This window comes from Panthera uncia, chromosome D1, assembly GCF_023721935.1.
Source record: "Panthera uncia isolate 11264 chromosome D1, Puncia_PCG_1.0, whole genome shotgun sequence".
Lineage (NCBI taxonomy): Eukaryota > Metazoa > Chordata > Mammalia > Carnivora > Felidae > Panthera > Panthera uncia.
The window spans coordinates 1,023,636-1,042,505 of record NC_064808.1 but is presented as its reverse complement, the minus strand read 5'-3'; the positions used below and the strand labels follow the sequence as shown (position 1 = coordinate 1,042,505).

General features: G+C 61.8%; 1 protein-coding gene across 1 annotated transcript in view; it reads right to left on the bottom strand.

The window, feature by feature from the left end:
• Positions 1–18,870, bottom strand: part of KCNQ1 (potassium voltage-gated channel subfamily Q member 1) — a 316,316-nt gene that overhangs the window by 170,033 nt on the left and 127,413 nt on the right. The window contains exon 11 of the mRNA XM_049615425.1: positions 9,143–9,260. Coding sequence (XP_049471382.1) covers positions 9,143–9,260 — 118 coding nt within the window. The remainder of the gene's footprint in view (positions 1–9,142; positions 9,261–18,870) is intronic.

The following is an 18,870-nucleotide window of genomic DNA, read 5'->3' as shown; positions in this document are numbered from 1 at the left end:
GCCTAGGGCACATTCAAAGGCTTGAAGCCAGAGGTACAGAGCCTGGCTGACTGACGAATCAAGAGGGGGCCACTCTGCCGGGAGCTGCCCACCTCCTCTCGGGGGGGCCTGGCTCTCGGGGGACAGCAGGCGCAGGTAACCGTGGGGAAGGACCGCCCCTGAGCGTGTGTGTGTGTGTGCGCGTGTGCGCGTGTAGCTGTGCGCTCTCTGCAAGGCCTTACCTCCCACCCATCTTCCAGCAGCCTCCCCCCACCGGGAAGTCACCCCACTCCCTGCCTCAGTTTCCCCAGCAGGGCACTGTTGAGGCAGGTATCCTGCTTCGGCTGCCGGCCAGTCTGATATCTCGCCCACGATTCAGTTCCCAAGTCTTGGAAGGCAAATCCGGGAGAGCCAAAGTTGCCTTTGAAAATCCCTTGAATTGCCCCTAAAAAGAAAAAAACCCAGCGCTCGGGGCTCTGTGCACACCCCCACTCCGCCGCCCTCGTGCCCACGGAGGTGGGGGGCCCTGAGTGCAGACATCCAGGACCCTCCCAGCGCTGTCTTTAAAGGGAGCCTCCAGAGCTGCGGCCCATGTGAAGAGATTACTTATCGAGATCAAAGCCAAAGCGGGGTCAGGGCTAAGGGTGTGGGGATGACGTGGACGCCAGACTCCGAGGCTGGACCCGGACTCCTGTCTCCTTCTGCCACCACTTGCTCTCCCCCTTTCCTCCATGAGGACTTCCTTCCCAGCTGGAGCCCCAGGCCTCCCGCAGGCCTTCCAGACCTCACGGATTTACAGCCAGACCTCCGCCCTGTGGTCCGCCCCTGCCCGGGATGCCTGCCTTGTCCCAAAAGGGCCGGCACATCTCGAGAATGGATGCCTCTGGGGGGCTCTGGGCCCGCAGCAGGAGCCGTGACCCTGGGCCTGTCACTCTGTGTCCCGGGAAGGCAGCTCGGCCTTGCCCAAGCCATCCGGGAGCCCCCCGGGTAGCCTGTGGGTCTGCGAGGCCCCTTTCCCTCCTTGCCTGGTGGTGCCCGGGCCGTGGCGTGGGGAGACGCTGACCGTGCAGGATTCTCCCTGGAGGAGGCGGCCGCAGAGACCGCCGGCCGGCACGCAGACTGGCCTCCGCGCGCCGTTCCCTCCCGCCGGCGAAGAGAGGGGCACGGGCCGACGCCACGCCCCCTGTCGCCTCTCTCCCCCTGCCGGCCCTCAGGCTACCGGCCCGGGTTCCACCTCACAGACCTGGGCTCCCATAGAGACGGCGTGTCTGCACGAGCCCCGGCTCTGCCCCTGCCTCCCGGGGACGCTGGCAGGGCCGGGCACTGGGAACGGGCACACCGACCCACAAGGACACAAGCTGTGCGTCTGGGCTAAGGGCAGCCTCCCCTCCCGACCCTGACAGAAGAGCTGGACACACAGAGCAGGGCTCCGTCAAGCACCTGGACACCAGCAAGCCTGGGCACACGGCCGCCGCCTTCCGGCCGTCGCCCTGCTGGGCACCACTGGGCACCAGTGAGCTGCCCAGAGAATGAGGGCTAGACCTCCACCCCCGCCTCGCACAGGGCCCAGGGAGGGCGGGACACACGGCCCACGCCGCCCCTCGCTCTGCCGCAAGCCTGTGCCGTCCTCGGCGGGTGGGCCCAGCCGTGACGGGCGTGAGCGGCCCAAGCGTGTTGGGGCACGTGCGGCCGCTCCGGGGCACGGTCCTCCGGCCCCCCTCGCCCCACCCCTGAGCAGCAGGACGGCGGGCCCAGGCCTCTCCCTGCACCTCCACGGGAGCCAGGGGCCCCAACGGTCCCGGACCCCCTTTCCCAGCTACTAGAGGTTGTGAACTTGCCTCCAGCCCATCTCGAGGCCCGGGGCTCAATGGCCTCCGGGTACATCTTGTTAAGGACAGTCCCTGATATCCCCATGGATACGTGGCGGTTTCAGAAGCTCTCGGGTGAAGGAAGGGATGTCCCCATGGGCTCTTCCGTCCCAGGGGGACGTTTTACACTGGCTGACATTTATCAGGCATGTTCCTGAATTAGGTGCAAGGCCAGACTCCCGACCACGTGTCCTCAAGGGCTCATACCAGCGCCGTGAGAACCCACCTCCGGTGTCTACAAGAGGGCACCAGGGCCCAGGGAGGCCAGCAGACTGCCCCGGTGTCCTGCAGGCAGGACATGGTCCATGCTGGCCAGGGCTCCCGCGAATGCAGCGTCTCTGGGCTTGGTGGACATACAAACATCAGCTGACGAGGAATAAACCTCAGACACCGCTCACCATCGCTGCACGCAAAACTACAGGCCACGAAAAGAGAAGTCCTAAGTAAACGGACGCATCGGGGCCACAGTCGCAAAGACTCGATCCTGCAACGATGGTCACCCTCCCCACAGTCTAGAGAAGCCCCCCCCCCCCACCTACAGGAGGTTTTGTGGGGCGACCGGCTGTGCGTGGAGGGGTGGACCAAACGGACACAGGCCAGCGGCGAAGCAGGGGACCTGGCCGGAGCCTTCCCCACCGGCTGTCAAGACCCGGGACCGGAGCACGGGGACCGTGAGGCATGGCCCTGGAGAACTACAGTCTGACCAGCGGGACCAGATGGGGTTCCGAAGCCGAGGTCCGCGCAGACAGCGAGCCGGAGGGTGACCGGGTGGGCCTGGCGGGGCAGCGGGGGAAGGATGGGCTTTCCGTGAAGGGTGCTGAGCCCGCCTGCGCAGCCCGGTGGGGGAGAATGTACCTTGACCTCGGCCTCACATTGGACGCAGAAATCGATTCCAGATGCCCGGCTGATCGACACGGGGAAGGTGAGCTAATAAAGCTTCAGAAAAAACCAGAGTATCTTTATGACCTTGGAGCAGTCAAAGTGTCTCTAATAGGACACAAACGGCACTATCCAGAGAGGAAACGTTTCATTAACTGAATCACATTAGGAGTTCACTTAAAGTTCTGTTCGTCAGAAGACACCCTCAGGAGAAGGGAAGACGGCGGAAGAGGGGGAGGCGGTCCTTACGTGCCGTGTACGTACGTGGGCGTGGGTGGGCGCGGGCACGCGCGTTTCTGACGCCCGTCCTAGCCAGGCGACGTACAGGCAGAAAGAACGAAGTGCTGTAAATGGATGACAAAAGGCCACCCGACACGAAGCGGGCCGGAGACACGAGCACGTTCCTGGAGGACAGCACGCGCGGAGTAAAAGACGACAGAACAGGCTCGCCTGCACCAGCCCCCAGATCGCAGAGCGGTGCTGCGAGCCCTGCCCCCTGCCCCCGCTTCCCCAGCGTGGCTGAAAGGGGCCGTGAAAGAGGCCCGGTGCCGGTGACAATGCGGAACGGGCCCGCCGCCCCGCCGCCGCGGTGGGGGGCAGCAGGTAGGCGGTGGTGTCGAACCCGAGCCTAGCGGCCCCACGCCTGGGCGTATTCTCACCAGACGGGCAGGCTGCTCTCGCCCCAGGAAGCCCGCACGGGACGCTCTTAGCACCGACGGTAACAGCCCGTGGCCGCGGGCAACGGGATGGACGAACCCCGCGGAGGGCCGGCCGGCAGGCACCGCTCTCCGCGGCCGCGCGGCCCGGCTCCGGGAAGGCAGCCGGTGGGTGTGCGCACTGTGCGAGTCTGTCTGCGGAAGGTTGGGGAACGGGTGCGGCCGAGCGGTGCCGCTGGCAGCCGGGACGGTGGTCACCCTCCGAAGGCATGGCGGGGACTGGGGACACGGGGGCTTCCTGGGAACCTGCCTGCTAGTCACATGGGGCCCAGGGTGAACGGAGCCGAGTCCCGTGGAGACCTGCATGCTCGTCTCCTTCAACTAGAAAGTGGAAAACACTCTCTATGCAAGGACAGTCCTTTCTGAGCCGGCCCGGCCCCCCGACCCCTTCCGCCCCCCACGCAGGCCTCCCGACCCGGCTGCCTTAGGGCTCAGTCTCCCCTCGCAGGTTTAAGCAGAGCACAGAGAGGAGCCGTGGGGTACCCGCGGCCACCGCAGATGTCTCCATAGCAACACCAGCGTGACCTCTGGAGTCACTGCAGTCCTCCAGCCGCCTCTAGCAAGTGGATGCCCTCCTGTCCCTGACCTCCTCCAGCACTGCCTGCCTGGCCGGGGCCGGCCTCAGCAAAGCCCTGCCCTTGGAGAGCGCGGAGCCCCGCCATGGGAGTGGCCCGGGGCCAGGAGTTCACTGTCACGGTCCCCAAAGGACGTAAGAAGCCTTCTGGTTTCCTCTGGGCCTTCCACCTAGAAGAGGGCCCACTCCCCGGAGCAGGGGCCTCAGGGGCCGGCCTGCAGCTGGGCCGGTGCAGGCTGGGAGCCAGATCGAGGGCATCTGATTCCTAGTCCCGTCCCTTTCCCACTGAGCCACTCCGCCTCGCTTTTAATTTAATTAGGAGAACATTTAATCCCCCCGTGCATTTCAGAGACGGGTCTGAGCTGGCCGGGGCTGGGAGGCTCTGACTCAGGCAGCTCCACACGGCACTCCCGGGCGGGCTCCCACGGGGTTTCCTTGGCACCTCGTGCGGACGGAGGTGGTCTGGAGCTCCGAGAAGACAGGACACCGGTCCGGAAAGAGACCGGTCTCTAATGTGCCTGGAAGGCCCCCTCCCTCTTCCCCCTGTTCTCTGGCCCCGAAGCAGCCTTGTCGTCCTTCCCCACCAAGGTTTGCAGAACAAGGAGGTGGCCACTCACACAGTGCCTGGGCCTCCACCAGGGTCCGTGGGAGCGAGCCGCAGCTGGCCCTGGGGTCCCTGAAACGCCCCTGGCAATCCTGGTCCCATCCAAAGAGCTAGCCCCGCCGTCCCTGGAGCTGAGTACAGGGCCGAGCCTGTGACACTTGCCCCGTTTCCAGAAGGCGTGGGGCTGGCCCTGGCCTCCCTGGCAAACGCAGAATTCAAGGTGACCTTAGTAGTGACGTGGGTGAAAGCTGGGCCGCGCGGGCCTTGCTGGAAAAGAGAGATCGAGCGTCTCGGCATGAGACCGCAGGGCCCAGGAGAAAGCTGGAGACACGGAAATTCTAAGTAAGGCACACGGGGCTGGTTTTGCTCAAGGACCTACAGGCTGTCCTGTCACAGGACGGCCCACAAGCACACAGTTGCTCGTGGCCACCTGGTAGGGGCCCTGCAGTGCCCCAGCCTCAGCTCTGCCTTCCCTGGAAGGCCCTCCCCTTGCCCATCTGTGCCCAGGGTGTCCCGCTATATTGTCCCCGGCGGAGCAGGATGGGCTGGGGGTGACTGGTAGACAGGAGCTGAGCCTCGCCTGTCCAGGATGCTGTGACGGAAGACATGGAGGGGGCCGGGGGCCACCACTTCCGGAGGAACCCGTCGGGGTGGGGGTGGCCACAGGCGGCAGCAGTCCCGGTGGGCCTGGCCTCTCACACAACCTGCCTTGGGTGTCCGCGTGCAGCCAGCGGGACAGACGCGGACTCCTGGCCATGCTTGGCTGGCTTGGCCGCAGGGGTGGAGGGGGCTTCGTGGAAATGGCTGCCGTGTCCCAAGGCCCCCGGGAGAGGGGCACCCGGGCCACACCCGTACGTGGTCCCGGTCGGGGCCTCATGCTGAGGCCAGTCGGGCCTAGCTGCCCACTCAGGTGTGCTAACAGGCATGCCGAGGCACCCACACCCCTCACCACCTCATCTCAGGTGAGGCCGGCCTGGCCCCGGTGCGGGTCCTGCCTGGGGGTTGGGGGGGGGGTGGGAGCCACGTCTTGGAGCCCCTCCCAGCCTGGGGCTTCAGGACTCCCAGGGAGAGAGAGCCTGAGAGGAGACAGAGCCCCCAGAAGGGTCCCAGGCCCCGTACTTGGGGCTCAGGGAGCTGGTGCGGAGGCCTCGACAGCCAGAGGGCTTGGCTGCCTGGGCCTCCCTGGGGTGAGGCTGGCCGAGCAGATGTTGGGAAGACGGTGGGAATCTGATGGCTGCAGATGGGGAGGCACAAGGGTGCACACAGAGGTGCCCCCCCCCCCTTTGCTGTCCTGTCAGTGGCCGTCAGTGGCCACAAGGCAGCAGATGGGGCAGGAGCCCAGGCACTCCTCCCGGCTCCTGTTGGGGGCAGGGCTCCTCTCCTCTCTCAGAGTTGGGGAGGGGGCTTTCCGGCCCCCCCCCCATTGTCCTCGACGCCCCATCTCTACCTTACGCCGGCCCCTCGGAAACCCTGTGGCAAGGCTCTGGGCGGGGGACGCAGGTGCGCACGGGGCTCCCTTCCGCTGGCCCTGGAAGCCGGTCTGCCTGGAAGGCGTGCATCAGGCTGTGGCCCGGCTCCCTAGAGCTGGGGGCGGGGCTGGGCTGCATGGGGTCTCCGGGGCTCGCGTGGGGGGCTGGGGTGGCCGAGACCACTCTGTCTCCCTAACACGGTACGCCCCGGCGACTCTCTAGATTGCACCAGGGCTGCTCAGGGCCCCCGGCTCCCCGCCCCTCATCCCGGCCAGAGGCCCCGGAAAGAGGAGCTTCGCCCAGCCCCAGGGACCTTCCCGTAATCAAGGCTGCAGTGACCTCACCTCCCTGGGGCCCAACGGGTGGGGAGAGCTTGAGATGGAAACAAAATGTGTCTTTATTTATGCTTTTAATTTGAATCCTGGATCCGACCCAACGTGGTAATACATTGAACATCAGTAAAACGCTGGAGAAGGACGAATCTGTTTGTCAGCAACTGCTCCCCACCCTCTCTGCCCCCTGCGAGACCCCCGCGCACACCCCTGCCCCTCTCACACACACCAAGGCAGGTGCCCGCGGGGCCGGGCTGCCTGCAGCAGCCTTGACGTGTCCCCAAGCAGCCGGAGCTGTTTAGTTGGGGGCATCCGTCAGGAGGAGTGCCGGGCAGGAGGTGAAGGCACGGAGGGCAGTCGTGACGCCCCCAGAGCCACCTCTGCCAGCCGTGGCGGGGGAGGCCTCTGCTCAGCCTGCAGCCTCGGGGGCGTCTAGATTCTGAGGCTCCCCCCCCCCACCTCTCCCTGGGCCCGCATCACACGTCCTTCACCGGGGCTCCCCAGGGCACAGCACCCTGTACTAAGGACACGTTCACGCAGATGCCCTGCGGTCTCCACCTTGACCCTGACCTGATGGGACAGCGATGCCTTGAGGTGGCCCCTCTACTGACCCCTCGGCTCCCTGCTCCCAGCACCCACCACAGACCAAGTGTGGTGACAGGTCTGCTGGGAGAAGCCCTTATAGGTTCTAGCATGGGGACCCGGCTGGGCAAGGACTGGGGTGTAGGCCCGGACAGCACCGGGGGTGACAGGAGACACCCCCCCTCCCCCACCCCACCCCCCAGCCAACCCGCCACACTGGGAGTGCTGGCCCGAGAAGGCCCACGGCAGGCGTTTGGGACGGTGAAGCACCCAATCCGCAGCAAGCATCCGGGCCGCTCCGGTCTGACGGCCGCAGTTTTAGAAGAGAAGTGGCCCAGTGCCCCTGATGACACTGCCTCTGCTGGCTTGGATCGCCTCCCGGGGCTCCCCGGGCAGGTGGGCAGGCCGTGGCCCCGGGAAGCTGGGTGCATGCTGACGGCCCTCACCCCGAAGGGGTGACTGTTGAGGGCAGCTGCGGGCTTGGCTGTGGGCCCCTGGATCCCCAGTCCTTTATCACCCTCACCCTGGGCCTCCCTGTGGGGATCTCGCAGGGCCAGGGAGCTGGTGAGGCAGCCCTGTCCTTCCAGGGTGGGACTCCTTGTGTGTGTCGAGGGGCTGGGCCACGGCGGGGAGAATGAACGGGCTGACGGGAGAGAGCGGCGAGAAGGGGCAGCGGGAGCCGTGACGCCCGCGTGGAATCCACCTGCCCGAGGGTCATGGCCGTCCCTGCCCCGAGTGGCCACTGGCACCGGAGTCGCACACACCACCAGCCACGGAACGCCGGCTTTTACCACCCCGCGGTCTCTCTTGTGCCCTGGACTCTGAAAACGCCTCGGCCCGGGTGCCTAAGTCCGCACTCTGCCTTCGGGCCCCGGCCTGGACCCGCACGGCCTGGCTTCCCTGGCTGTTCACACCTCTGCCCTGGCGCGTTCGCCCAGCAAGCCTGTCTGGTCACCTCCAGGGTGGGTGGGGGCCCAGAAGCCCCCTCCGCTGCCGGGTCCGTGGGGACAAGTCGCCCCCGCTTCCCAGGGCCCCAGCGGGCTCACGCGAGTCCGGTAAACAGGTCCTGCGCACGCTGGCCTCCCCCACCGCCACCGGGTGAGGCCTGACCCCCCGTGAGCCTGGGGGGAGGCGGTGCTGTGCAGGGAAAGACGGCGGGCAGGTCCTGCTTCCTCTTTTGCTGGCCACCCGACTCCCGCCAGTCCCGCGTGGGCGGCCAGGAGGCCCTGCCATTTGGGTCCCGGCTGTCTCAGTCCCCAGTCCCCTGCTGGGGAAGAGGCGGCAGGCCTAGGGCCTCGCTCTGACAGAGGCGCACACGGCTCCCGGCAACCCTGAGACCCTGGGAGAACGGACACGCCCTCCAGAGAAACGTCCGTGGAGAGGAAACCGTGTCAGCAAGTGACTCTGGGAAGGGCTGAGGGGAGCACGCACGTCCCAACACAGAAGGACTCCTCCGGGGAGTCCCCGACGGGGCGGCGGCCAGACAGCGCCCGAGTGCCCCACTGACCCCACCACGTGCTGTCACCACTGGGTGCCCCTGCCGGGAGCACTGAGTCATACATCGCAAGGGAATCACACCATGGCCGGGCCCTGGGGATTGGCCTGGCCGTGCCGGGATGGCGGGGGAGGACGGGCGTGCGTCCCAGGCCAGCTGTGCCTCGGGGGAAGGCCAAGTGGAAGGCGTGGAAAATCAGCCATTTCCTCCACCTGAAGGAGCCCCTGAGGACAGCAGCGGCATCTGCCCCTTGGCCCTGGCCAGGGTTCTACGGGGAAACGCTGCTGAAAAACAAAGTCGTCTCTCTTTTGGGGGGCGGGGGAGGGGGCGAGGGGAGAGAAAAACAATCTTCTCAGACGCTCAGAGCACAAAAACAAGTGGAAAATGATCAGTTTGGTTTTCCATAAGTCCAAACAAGAGGATCGTGTTCCCAGACTTGGCGGGAGGCGCCCCCGCTCTCCTCCCCGCTCGGTGCCTGGGTGCTGGAGCCGGCCCCTGGCCGCCGGTGGCCCCCAGGTTGCCGAGGGCGGGCGGCAAGCGGCGGGCTCCGGGAGAGCAGGCCTGGGCCCCGGCGCGGCACCCAGGCGGCCCTCCTGAGCCCCGCGCCCCTCCAGCCCGTTCTCCGCGGGCGAGCGGCCACTCACTGTGACACGTGCGTGATGGGGACCAGCGGCGTCTCCCCCTCCAGATCCAGGTCCTCGGCCACGCTGTTGGTTCTCAAAAAGTGGGTCGTGCTCACTTCCAGCAGCATGGGGCTCTTCACTGTGGGCAAAGGTGTGGGGCAGCACGTTAGGCCTCCACGCAAGGCTCGCCGGGGAAGGGCCCGGGGCTGGCCAGAGCCGGGCTCGCGTGTCCGCCCCCCGCCCCCCACCCCGCCGCGGGGCAGACTTGCACGCCCCGAGCCCTCCCACAGACCGACAGGACATGCGCCTGCAGGGATGCGCGAGGGACGGGGACGGTACACGGGGCCTCCGCACGGGGGTCCGGTGTGGGGGTTGAGGCGCCCCCCCCCCCGTGCCCGAGGCTGGGGACCAGTGGAGGGCCCCCGACACCCGGGCAGGGCGAGGGCTCAGCCCGGGCGTCTAGGTCTGTCTCCGGGTTCACCCTGAATGGTCGGGCACAACGATAAAACACGGCCGACAGGCACAGGTCCGGCGAGGGACCCGGACCCCCGCCACCATGCCGTGCCCGTCACGCAGACGGAGGGCCTCGTGTCAGCGGAGACCCAGGGCAGTCGCGCTCCTGCCCGCAAGGAGTGGCAAGCCTGGGAGAGAGGGGCAGCCGGTGAGCTCCCGGGCCCTCGCTCGGTTCACAGCGTCACACCTGCTACCCATACCCGCCACGAAGGGTCAGCGTAACGTTCAGGCTCCCGGGCCCACCCCCTACAGTCTGGTGCTGGTGCTCAGCGCTGCTGAGAATACGTTATCCGTCCCCTGATTCTCAGTGTGGGTTTTTTTTCCCCTTCAGTTGACGTTTTTATTGTAAAAGAAATTAAGTACTCATTGTAGAAAGTGGCACAGTTCAAAGATCCACGAAGGCTGTCCTCCAAGGTCAACCACCGACGGGATTCCTAGCTCATCTCTCTCTGCTCAGCGGCCGCTGACACCAGGTAAGACCTCTTTTTTTTTTTTTTTTTTTAACCCACGTGGGACAGTGCTGTCCCTGTCACTCTGAGACATGCTCATCTCATTTTTCTGCAGGTATACAGATGTGGGGCTGCATTTTGGTAGCTGGATAATAGTCTGTGGTTCACGCCTGCCACGGTTAACTCAACCATTCGGCGTTTGATAGCTCCTTAGGCTCTGTTAGCTTTAAGCCATTACTTTGAGTCGATGCTGAGCCACCCGTTTGTATGAAAACCTGACACCGGGGCTGGGTGAGAGGGTGCTCCCCAGGTAATTTTAATAGATGTTGCTGGATTGCTTTCCCAAGAAATTAGCAATTCAGACTCCACCAGCAAGCGGTGTGTGAACATGACAGCTCCCCCACATCCAGGCGAGAACCAGCCGTTGGCACCCTTCCCCGGGGCGTGCCACGCGTGGATGAAGACCGGATCTGGTTTTCCTTTTGTGCTGAATGCCTTTTGTGGCTTGGAGGCCATTTGCATTTCCTTTTGCAGAATTGCCTGTTCATATCTTTTGCCCATTTTTGCTTGTCAATCTGTAGGAAGTGTTTATAGATTAAAGATGTTAACTTTTTGTTACATCAGGCATGGATATCTCCCCCCGTCAATCTTTGGTCTTTCAGCCCTTAGGATGGGTGTTTTTCTCATAGAGAGTGTTTTATGTGTTTAAGGTGATAACACCTATCTTTTGTTTTGTGAAAAAGGAAGATCTTCCCACTTCAGAGTAATACGGCTGCCTCCTAAATTATTTGTAATATAAACGTATGAATGTTGTGTGTGTGTAAGTTTTAACACATTTGGCATTTCTGCCTAACGTTATGGGCGATCGTCAACAATCTGAAACTGTAAAGGTATTGGATACACTCCTAAGAGACTAAAGCATAAACTAAAATTTCTTGAGAAAAATCACAAAAGAAAATCTCCGGACCTTGGGTTTGGCGCTGAGTTTTGAAGCACGAGACTACGAGCTCAATCTGTGAGGGGCAGAAATGGAAATGTTGGACTTGATCAAAATCCCAGGCATTTGCTGTGCAAAAGACGCCGCTAAGGGACGCAGAGATAAGCCACGGACTTGAAGAAAGCGTTTCCACATCAGCTGTTTGGGCAAGGACTTGTATCTAGAATATACAAAGGACTCGTGCAAGCAGATAGCAGGAAAGCCCCCGACCCGATTTATGAAGTGAGTTACAAGCAAGTACCTAAAAAGATGCCCGGCTCAGTCGACACCGGCAGCTGTTAGGGAAATGCAAGTTAAAACCACAGCGAGATGCCACGGCACCCTCACCAGAATGGCTGAAATCAAAACACAGAAACCGAAGCCTGACGTCGCCACGCAAGCAGGAGGACACGGAGCGCCTGGAACTCTCCGGCCGCTGGCGGAAGTGCAGAACGATGCAGCCACCTTGGAAAAGACTTGGGCGGTCTCTTACAGAGTTGACCGTGCACTTGCCACGTGACCCAGGAGTCCTTCTCCCAGGGATTTACCCAAGCGAGTCGGAAATCCACGTCCACAAACACCTGTACGTAAGCGTGCGCAGCAATTTCGCTCACAGTCGCCAAGACCCGGAAACAGCCGAGATGTCCTTCAGTCGGTGAAGGGACGTACCGCCATGTCCGTACGGTGCAACAGCACCCAGGACCCGAAGGAAATGAACTAAGAGGTCCTGCGGCAACGTGGGGGACTCTCGGATGCATTTTGCTCAGCAGTGAGAGAAGCCAGATGTAAAAGGCCGCACATTATATGATTCCATTTATATGACATTCTGGAAAAGGCAAAACTACAAGGACATAAACCAGATCAATGGTTGCTAGTGTTTGGGAGGGGGGAGTATCTGACTTCCAAAGGCACGCTCAAGGAAACTCCTAGAGCTGTCGAACTCCTTCGTAGGGTGCTATGGTGGTGGACACACGAATCCAGGCATCTGTCAAAACCCAGAGGGCTGCAGATCTCCAGGAATGAATTTTACTGTATAAAAAAAAAAAAAAAAAAAAAAAAAAGCCCCAGCCAGCCTGTTGGAGGGTCCTAGGAATGAAAGCAGACTGTGAAAAAAGTGAGTTCCGTGTTAGGAACGTATGACAGTACCTACCACACGGCACGGAGAGGAAGGGAAGGAGGAGGCGGCCTACGAAGCCTTGGGAAACAGTCTCTTGACTGCCATAACCATTAGCGCTCCGGCCGGTACTTACGCTTCTGGGGTGGGGGGGGGACCGCACATACACAGGTTAAACAAATAAATAAATAAAGTAACACACCCAGTGTGTATGTGGAGTGGGTGGGCGGGGCAGGAAGGAGTCCTGTGGCCAGAAATGTTGGTATGAACTCCTGCTTCGCTAAATATACCACACGTGTGTACTCGGGCTGCGTGCATACACCCGCTGGCTCTGCCCACTGGGGAGTCCAGGAGCAGTGACGGCCCAGGAGCAGCGGTCACGCCCTGCACCAGACCTGGTGCCTAAAAGTCACTCACTTCCCGGTAAAAGGAACCAGGGCTCTCTGGCCAAAGGAGGATTCTGGGGCAAGGCACACACACGACGAGCCTCAAGCGCTGTTCAGTGCCAGAAAGGAAAGGGACACGCAAAACACAAATGGAAGGGACGGGAGACATGTCAGACGGACGCGGGAGCTAACCCAAAAGGACTGTCAATCCAATGGCCAAAGCTAGAACGTTTTAAGTGGCACAAATAAATAACAGCATTGAATTCCGGCCCAAAAAAGAAGTAGGCCTGAGTCCGTACGGATACAAATCAACAAACAAACGACCGAGAGAGAGGAACAAATCTTCCTCCATGGATGGACGGTCAGATTGGCAGGTGAAACTTCAAGGAGAAACTTCAGAGTGTCTCGCCTCAGATATTTCCTTGCCGCTGTGGTGGCTGTGACAGCTGTTCCCTCCACACTCTTGTCCTGGGGGAGGCGGGGCACGAGCCCCCTCCCCTAGAGTACAGCCGACTCAGGACTCGCTCCAACCACCAGGCTATGGAAACGGGAAACCGGTGCCCGGGGAGCGGAGGGACCTGTCTGACACCATCTCAACCGCACGGGTCATGGTTAGCAACACCAGTGACAGACCATGCTGATGTCGTGGACCCTGATACGACGCGGTGGGCAAAGCTGACTTCCGTGGCATTCTCCCCCCAAACCTGTACCCCCAGTCTCCCGAGATGCCAGACAAACCCGGACGTATCCCTCAAGCGTCAAGGTTGACGAAAACCAAGGGAGGACCGAGGAGGCGTTTTTGCAGATCGGAAGAGACCTGCTGGATAGGAGCGCACTCGGTAACCGTACTCGGTGGGTCTTGGGATGGAAAAAGGACATTAGTAGTTGAACTGGGAAAATCCACACGAGTGAGCCGGACTGTGCCTCATAATAGTGTTGTTGCAACTTCTTCGTTTTAATAACGGTGCAATGATTACAGAAGGCGGGGGCATTAGGGGAGGCTGGTAAAAGTGGGGATGGGGACTGCTAGTTTTGCCTTTCATGTAAATAAAAAAAAGCATTCTGAAGGCTGAAGCAAAAAAATAAAAAACCCTGAAGTCAAAAGATAAGCAAATCCTGTATACAATAGTACGGAAAATTCTTTGGTATTAACGAAGGACGTACAAGCACTCTAGGGGGGAAATTACCAAACCTTAGTGAGAGGCATTCAGGAAGATAGAACTAAATTCGGAAATACGCTTTTGCTCCGTTGTCGAGAAGGCTCCGTAGTGAAGAGTCTCCTCAGACCTTCACACCCCTGGCACCCGATTCTACAATTGATCTGGAAAAGCAAAAAGCTAAATCGACCACGTTCTTGAAGAGCAGCGGGGTAGGAGCGCTCGCTCCACCAGGCACCAGCGTTTCTCGAAAAGCCGTGGTCATCGAGACGGCGTGTTGTGGATACGGAGCGTGGCAGCCGGGCCAGCAGGACGGGGCCCAGTGTCCGGAAATAGCCCACCTGCCCAGGGACGCTTAGCTGTGTACCCCAGGCGGCCTCACGCGGCACGCAGAGGATGTCTGGGGACAGTTGGCCGTCCACGTGGGAGAAACGTCCCATCGGACCCTCATGCCGCACACCAAGACTTCATTCTTAGCATTCCGGGCGACTGAAGACCTGACGAAGACAAGCAAAGCTCTGAAGCCTGTGGAACCGAATCTAGAATAGAGTCATGACCTCGGGCTTTGGAAGGGTTTCCTGAAAGTTACAATATCCACGCGGGGAAAGACCGGTGGGTTCCGGGACACTAAAACTGAGACCTGGTCATCAAGCACCACCTTCCAGGGTGAAAAGACGGCTACAGCGGAATGGTGCCCTTGAAGTACAAAGAACTCATGCAGATCTGTAAGAAAAATACAAACAATCTAAGGAAAAATGGGCAACAGGCACGTCACCAAGGAGGGATCAGAATGTCCTGAGAGCACGTGCGAAGGTGCTGTGCCTTGACTAGCACTCAGAGAGCTGTAAATAAACTCGGAGCTCACGGCCCGTGGGGGTGAGGGGCAGACTTCCAGCAGGAAACCGCACAGACATGACTTAGTCACACCCGGGAGAAGGGCTGAGTGAAGGGATCTCTGCCCGTGACATTCCCAGAGAGCACAGGAAAGTGACCGGTAAGCCTCGAAGAATGTGTCTACATTCAGAGGCTCACAGGCCTGGGACCTGGCGAGAGAGCTGGCTGCCCCATCTCAGAGGCTCGGGGCTGAGATTCAAGTGCCCTGGGTTATATTATACAGTTGTCAAGTGACAGGGCTGAAGCTTCGTCCAGGATTCAAATGTTCTTTCAAAAAAAAAAAAAAAAAAAAAAAGGAAAGGAAAAAGAACACAAATACATATTTTCATGTCTGCATCACTTGTATACAGAAGGCGAGAGCGGCGGAACGGTGGCTGGAAAGTGGGGCTGCTTTCTGAGCACCCGAGGTGACAAGTGCCATCTCCAAAGCCCCGCGGGCCAAGGGTGAGCCACCTGACCCCTGAGAAGCACCCGGCCCTGGTGTTTTAGGAAATTAAAATGTGCACGTCGGTTGGCTGTCCAGGGCGGGTGGGGCCTGCGCCTGCCAGAGAAGAATGTGCACTGTTTGGTTTAATCCTGGGAACAGCACAGGGGCCCCGCAGCGAGGGGCAGCGAGGGGTTCCACAGGTGTGTTTTTCCAAACCGAAAGGGAGGGCGCTGCTCTCCCGGTTTCTGTGTCACAGACCACGGGCTCTGCCTCCCCCACCACGGGCAGGCAGGGGCCAGGGCCCTAGACCACCTCCCTGGTCCCCAGCTGCAGCGGCTGGGGGGAGGGGAAGCGGGTTCTCCCCAGGTACGGCGACACACTGCCCCCTTCAGGCGAGGGCCCCTGGGAGGGCAAGTGCCGTCCCGAGAGGCTCGCAACCCCTACCTCCGAGGGGCCGGAGATGAGGACAGACAAGGGACGGCCAGGCCTGGCCGGGCCCGGGGCGGAGCCCACAGGGCAGCTCATCCGGACCCCGGGCTCCCCGGAGGGCTGGACCCTGGGGAGGAGAGGGCTGCGCCCTGCTCCCGGCGACAGTGAAGTCATACTCCCATTAAGACCGTCCCAGTTCTCCGAGGCTTTAATTCCTTGGCCGCCTTTGCCTGGTCTAGGCCAGAATCTGGGCCTCAGTTTTCAGGGCAGAACAATTGTGTTTTCTAGGAAAATGGGAGGTCTGGGATGGCGAGCAGAGCCTCTGGCTTGGCGACCAGCACAGCTGGCCATGCGGGCTGCCAAGGCTCACCCTCCCCCCAGAGGACGGAACCCAGCAGTGCAGCAGCTCCCTTCCCGGCCAGCAGCCCTGCTCAGGAGGGCGATTTAAAGTTCCTTTAAAAAAAAAATACGGGCACAGAAAAAAGACTGGAAGGAAATACACCAAAATGTTAGCTGTGTCCGTGTTTGGGTGAAGAGACGGGTGGGTGATTTTCGTCTCCTAACTTCTTGTGTCCGTGTGTCTTACTCTGGGCGTGCGGCACGTTCCCCACGGCGGGAAGCGGCAATTTGTGGGTGTCCCTGTGTGCGTGCCCTGCCCTCCCTCCCCCGGCCCCGCACTCCCCGTCCTCCACCGGAGCCCCAACCGGCCACACGCGTGCCCAAAGCCTTCGGTCCCCGCCGCACACCAGGTCTTGTGTCCTTTGACCCCACGCAGCCCCCTCACCCACACAGCCAGGCCGGCTGAACCCCGACTCGGGGACATGCCTGGCTCCCCCGAGATGCGGGAGGGGGCTCCCATCTCCCCATCTGGTGCTCGGGTATGACCTCGTTCTACTGCCCCAGCAGCCCCACGGGATCACAGCTCCCATCTCTGTATCCAGATGAGCAGGAAGGTTCCGAGAGGCTACAAATTGTGCCTCAGGTCACGCAGACCAGGCCGGGCCTCCAGCACCAAGTCGGACTCCAGCCCCTCCCCTTCCCCCAGCACTCCACCCCCGCCCCCCCCACCCCCGCCCGCCCTCTGCCCTCCACCCCCGGGGAGAATCTGCCTGGTAAAGTCACCCGCCCTGCCTCGTGACTGATTAAAATCCTGCATAATCTCCCAGGTGTAACCCAAGTCCTCGGTCCCCAAAGCTCTCCCGCCCCCGCACGGGCCCTCAGGTCTGGGCCAGGACCTCGCCTGTCACCTCCCGTCTTCCCCCCAGGCCTCAGGCACAGGCGCGTTCCCGGGGCGGCTTGTCCCACAGGGGTAGACACAAGCTGCCCCTGTCCTTCCCCAGTCCAAGCCCCCCCCCCACCCCCCCCCCCCCAAACCCCCCCCCCCCCCACCCCGGCGGATTTGCCAAAGCCCCGTAGATCTACACCGTGAACGCACACCCCCTCCCCAGGGCATCCGGACAGCTGCAGCCAGGCCCTGCGTGACATCGCTGAGCCGCGGCCCCGGGCCTGTGCCAGCTGCCTGTGCCCGGCTCACAGACCCCGAGCCAGCACGGCCGTGCCGCCACCTGTGTCTCCACTCAGAGGCGAGAAGTAAGGGACATGGGCAGAAAGTGTAAAAGCCGTTCCCACAACAGCTGCCAGGAACGGGCGAGGAGCGGAGCGAAAATGTATATTCACAGCTGGCACCCGGTCCCGCTAGGAAAATACCTTGCTTGAGTGGACACCTGTTGTTTTCGCCTGCCCGGCAGCCAGGCCCGGCTTTGGGAACAGCTTCTCGAATATTCCCTTAGGGAGCGGCCCCTTCCCCGCTCCCAGGTGCCCACTGGCTGTCCCCAGGTCTTGGCCTTCAGAGGCAGGCCTGAGGATGGCCTGTACCCTGGCTCTCGATGGGCCCAGACTCCGGCAGGAAGCACGGGGAAAGCGACGGCCTCTGTCTGCTGGGTTTGCTGAGCTGGCGGCCATCTTGTCCCCCTGGGAAGCGGCTGCCTGAGGCCAACCCGTCCCAGGGGCCAGAGCACAGAGGGAGCAGGGCGGGTGGGGGAGAGTGGGAACGAGCAAGGCCGATCATCCCAGCCCCGGGGTCCAGCTGTGTCTGAAACAGCTGGGTCCAGATGTACGAGCCAAAAAATGTCCCTTTTGTGCTTCAGCTCGGTTGAGTTTGGGGTTCCATCGTTTGTTACCGAGAGAGTCCTCAGGAATGTGTGTGACCGACAGGGGTGAGGCGTGGGCCCCAAGGGATGAACTCGGGAGGCCCTGGGCAGAGGGGACGAAGGCGGGCCTGGGGACCCCTCGGGAAGGGGCTCCCGCGAGCTGGTGGCCGGCTTTCTCCTGCTGGGGTGCGAGCCCCGTCTCTCCACCCCTTCGGCGGGAGAGGACGGGTGTCCCTGACGGTGGAACGGGCCGGGTTTCCTGTCCAGTCGAGGACACGTGCGTAGACGTGTCACAGCGGCGGTGTGGGAGACGGGGGCGGCCTTGGCAGCCCTGGCCAGCCCCGGGGACCCCGGGCTTCCCACAGGCCCGGCGTGGAGGGCGCCGAGGACCCTCCCCAGCGGCCCCCCTCCCCGCACTCAGCTCCGACAGGGACCAGAGACGTCTGTGCGCCCAAGGGTGGGGTCTGCAGAGCGGGGGCTCCGGGGAGGCCAGGCCGGGGTCGGCAGAAAGGGAGCAGCACCGCCACCCACACAACCCTGCGACCCTCTGGGGTCTCCGTGCTCCGGGAAGTCACTGTCCGAGCCTCCCAGACACGGTTTCAGGGGGACGGTTCCCGGCAGCGAGAGCGGCCCCGGGAAACGTTAATATACAATGGAATCTGGGCTGAGCACTGTCTTCTCCAAGAGTTGAGCTCACAGGACATTCCCAAGAAACCTCTGGAGAGGTGGGGAGGAAAGTTTCTGGAGGTCTTTGGACGAAGAAAACAAAAAAGTGGCCTTGATTTTCAAGGCAAAATTACAGAGGGAGAAAAAAATGTTTTTAATCTAATTAAGAGCGATGTTTTCACCTTCCTCACCACAGCACGGAAACATGCCAGCTCCTCACTTCACACAATAATCACGGCAATTAGTGAGGGAGAAGCCTTGGAAGCCGGTGCAGATGTTCTCAGAATGTTTAATGGGGAAATGAGTTGCAGGCCTCGTTCTCAGCATCCGGCTCCAGGCCCTGGCTACCAAGTCCAGACATCTGCTCGGGCCCCACCCCCAGGCCCCGAGGGCGCGGGCTTGAGAAACACAGGTCCCTTCCCAGGCCGCCTCCCAGCCAGGCCAGAGCCGGGGCCGAGAGGCTCCCCACGGCTCCCCAGGCCGGAGCCTGGACAGTCAGAGCCACCCCAGAGCCGGGGGTGGGGGGCGTCGGGGGGGGGGAGGCTCCACGTCAAAATCATGTTAACAACCCATGTCAGAAATCATCAA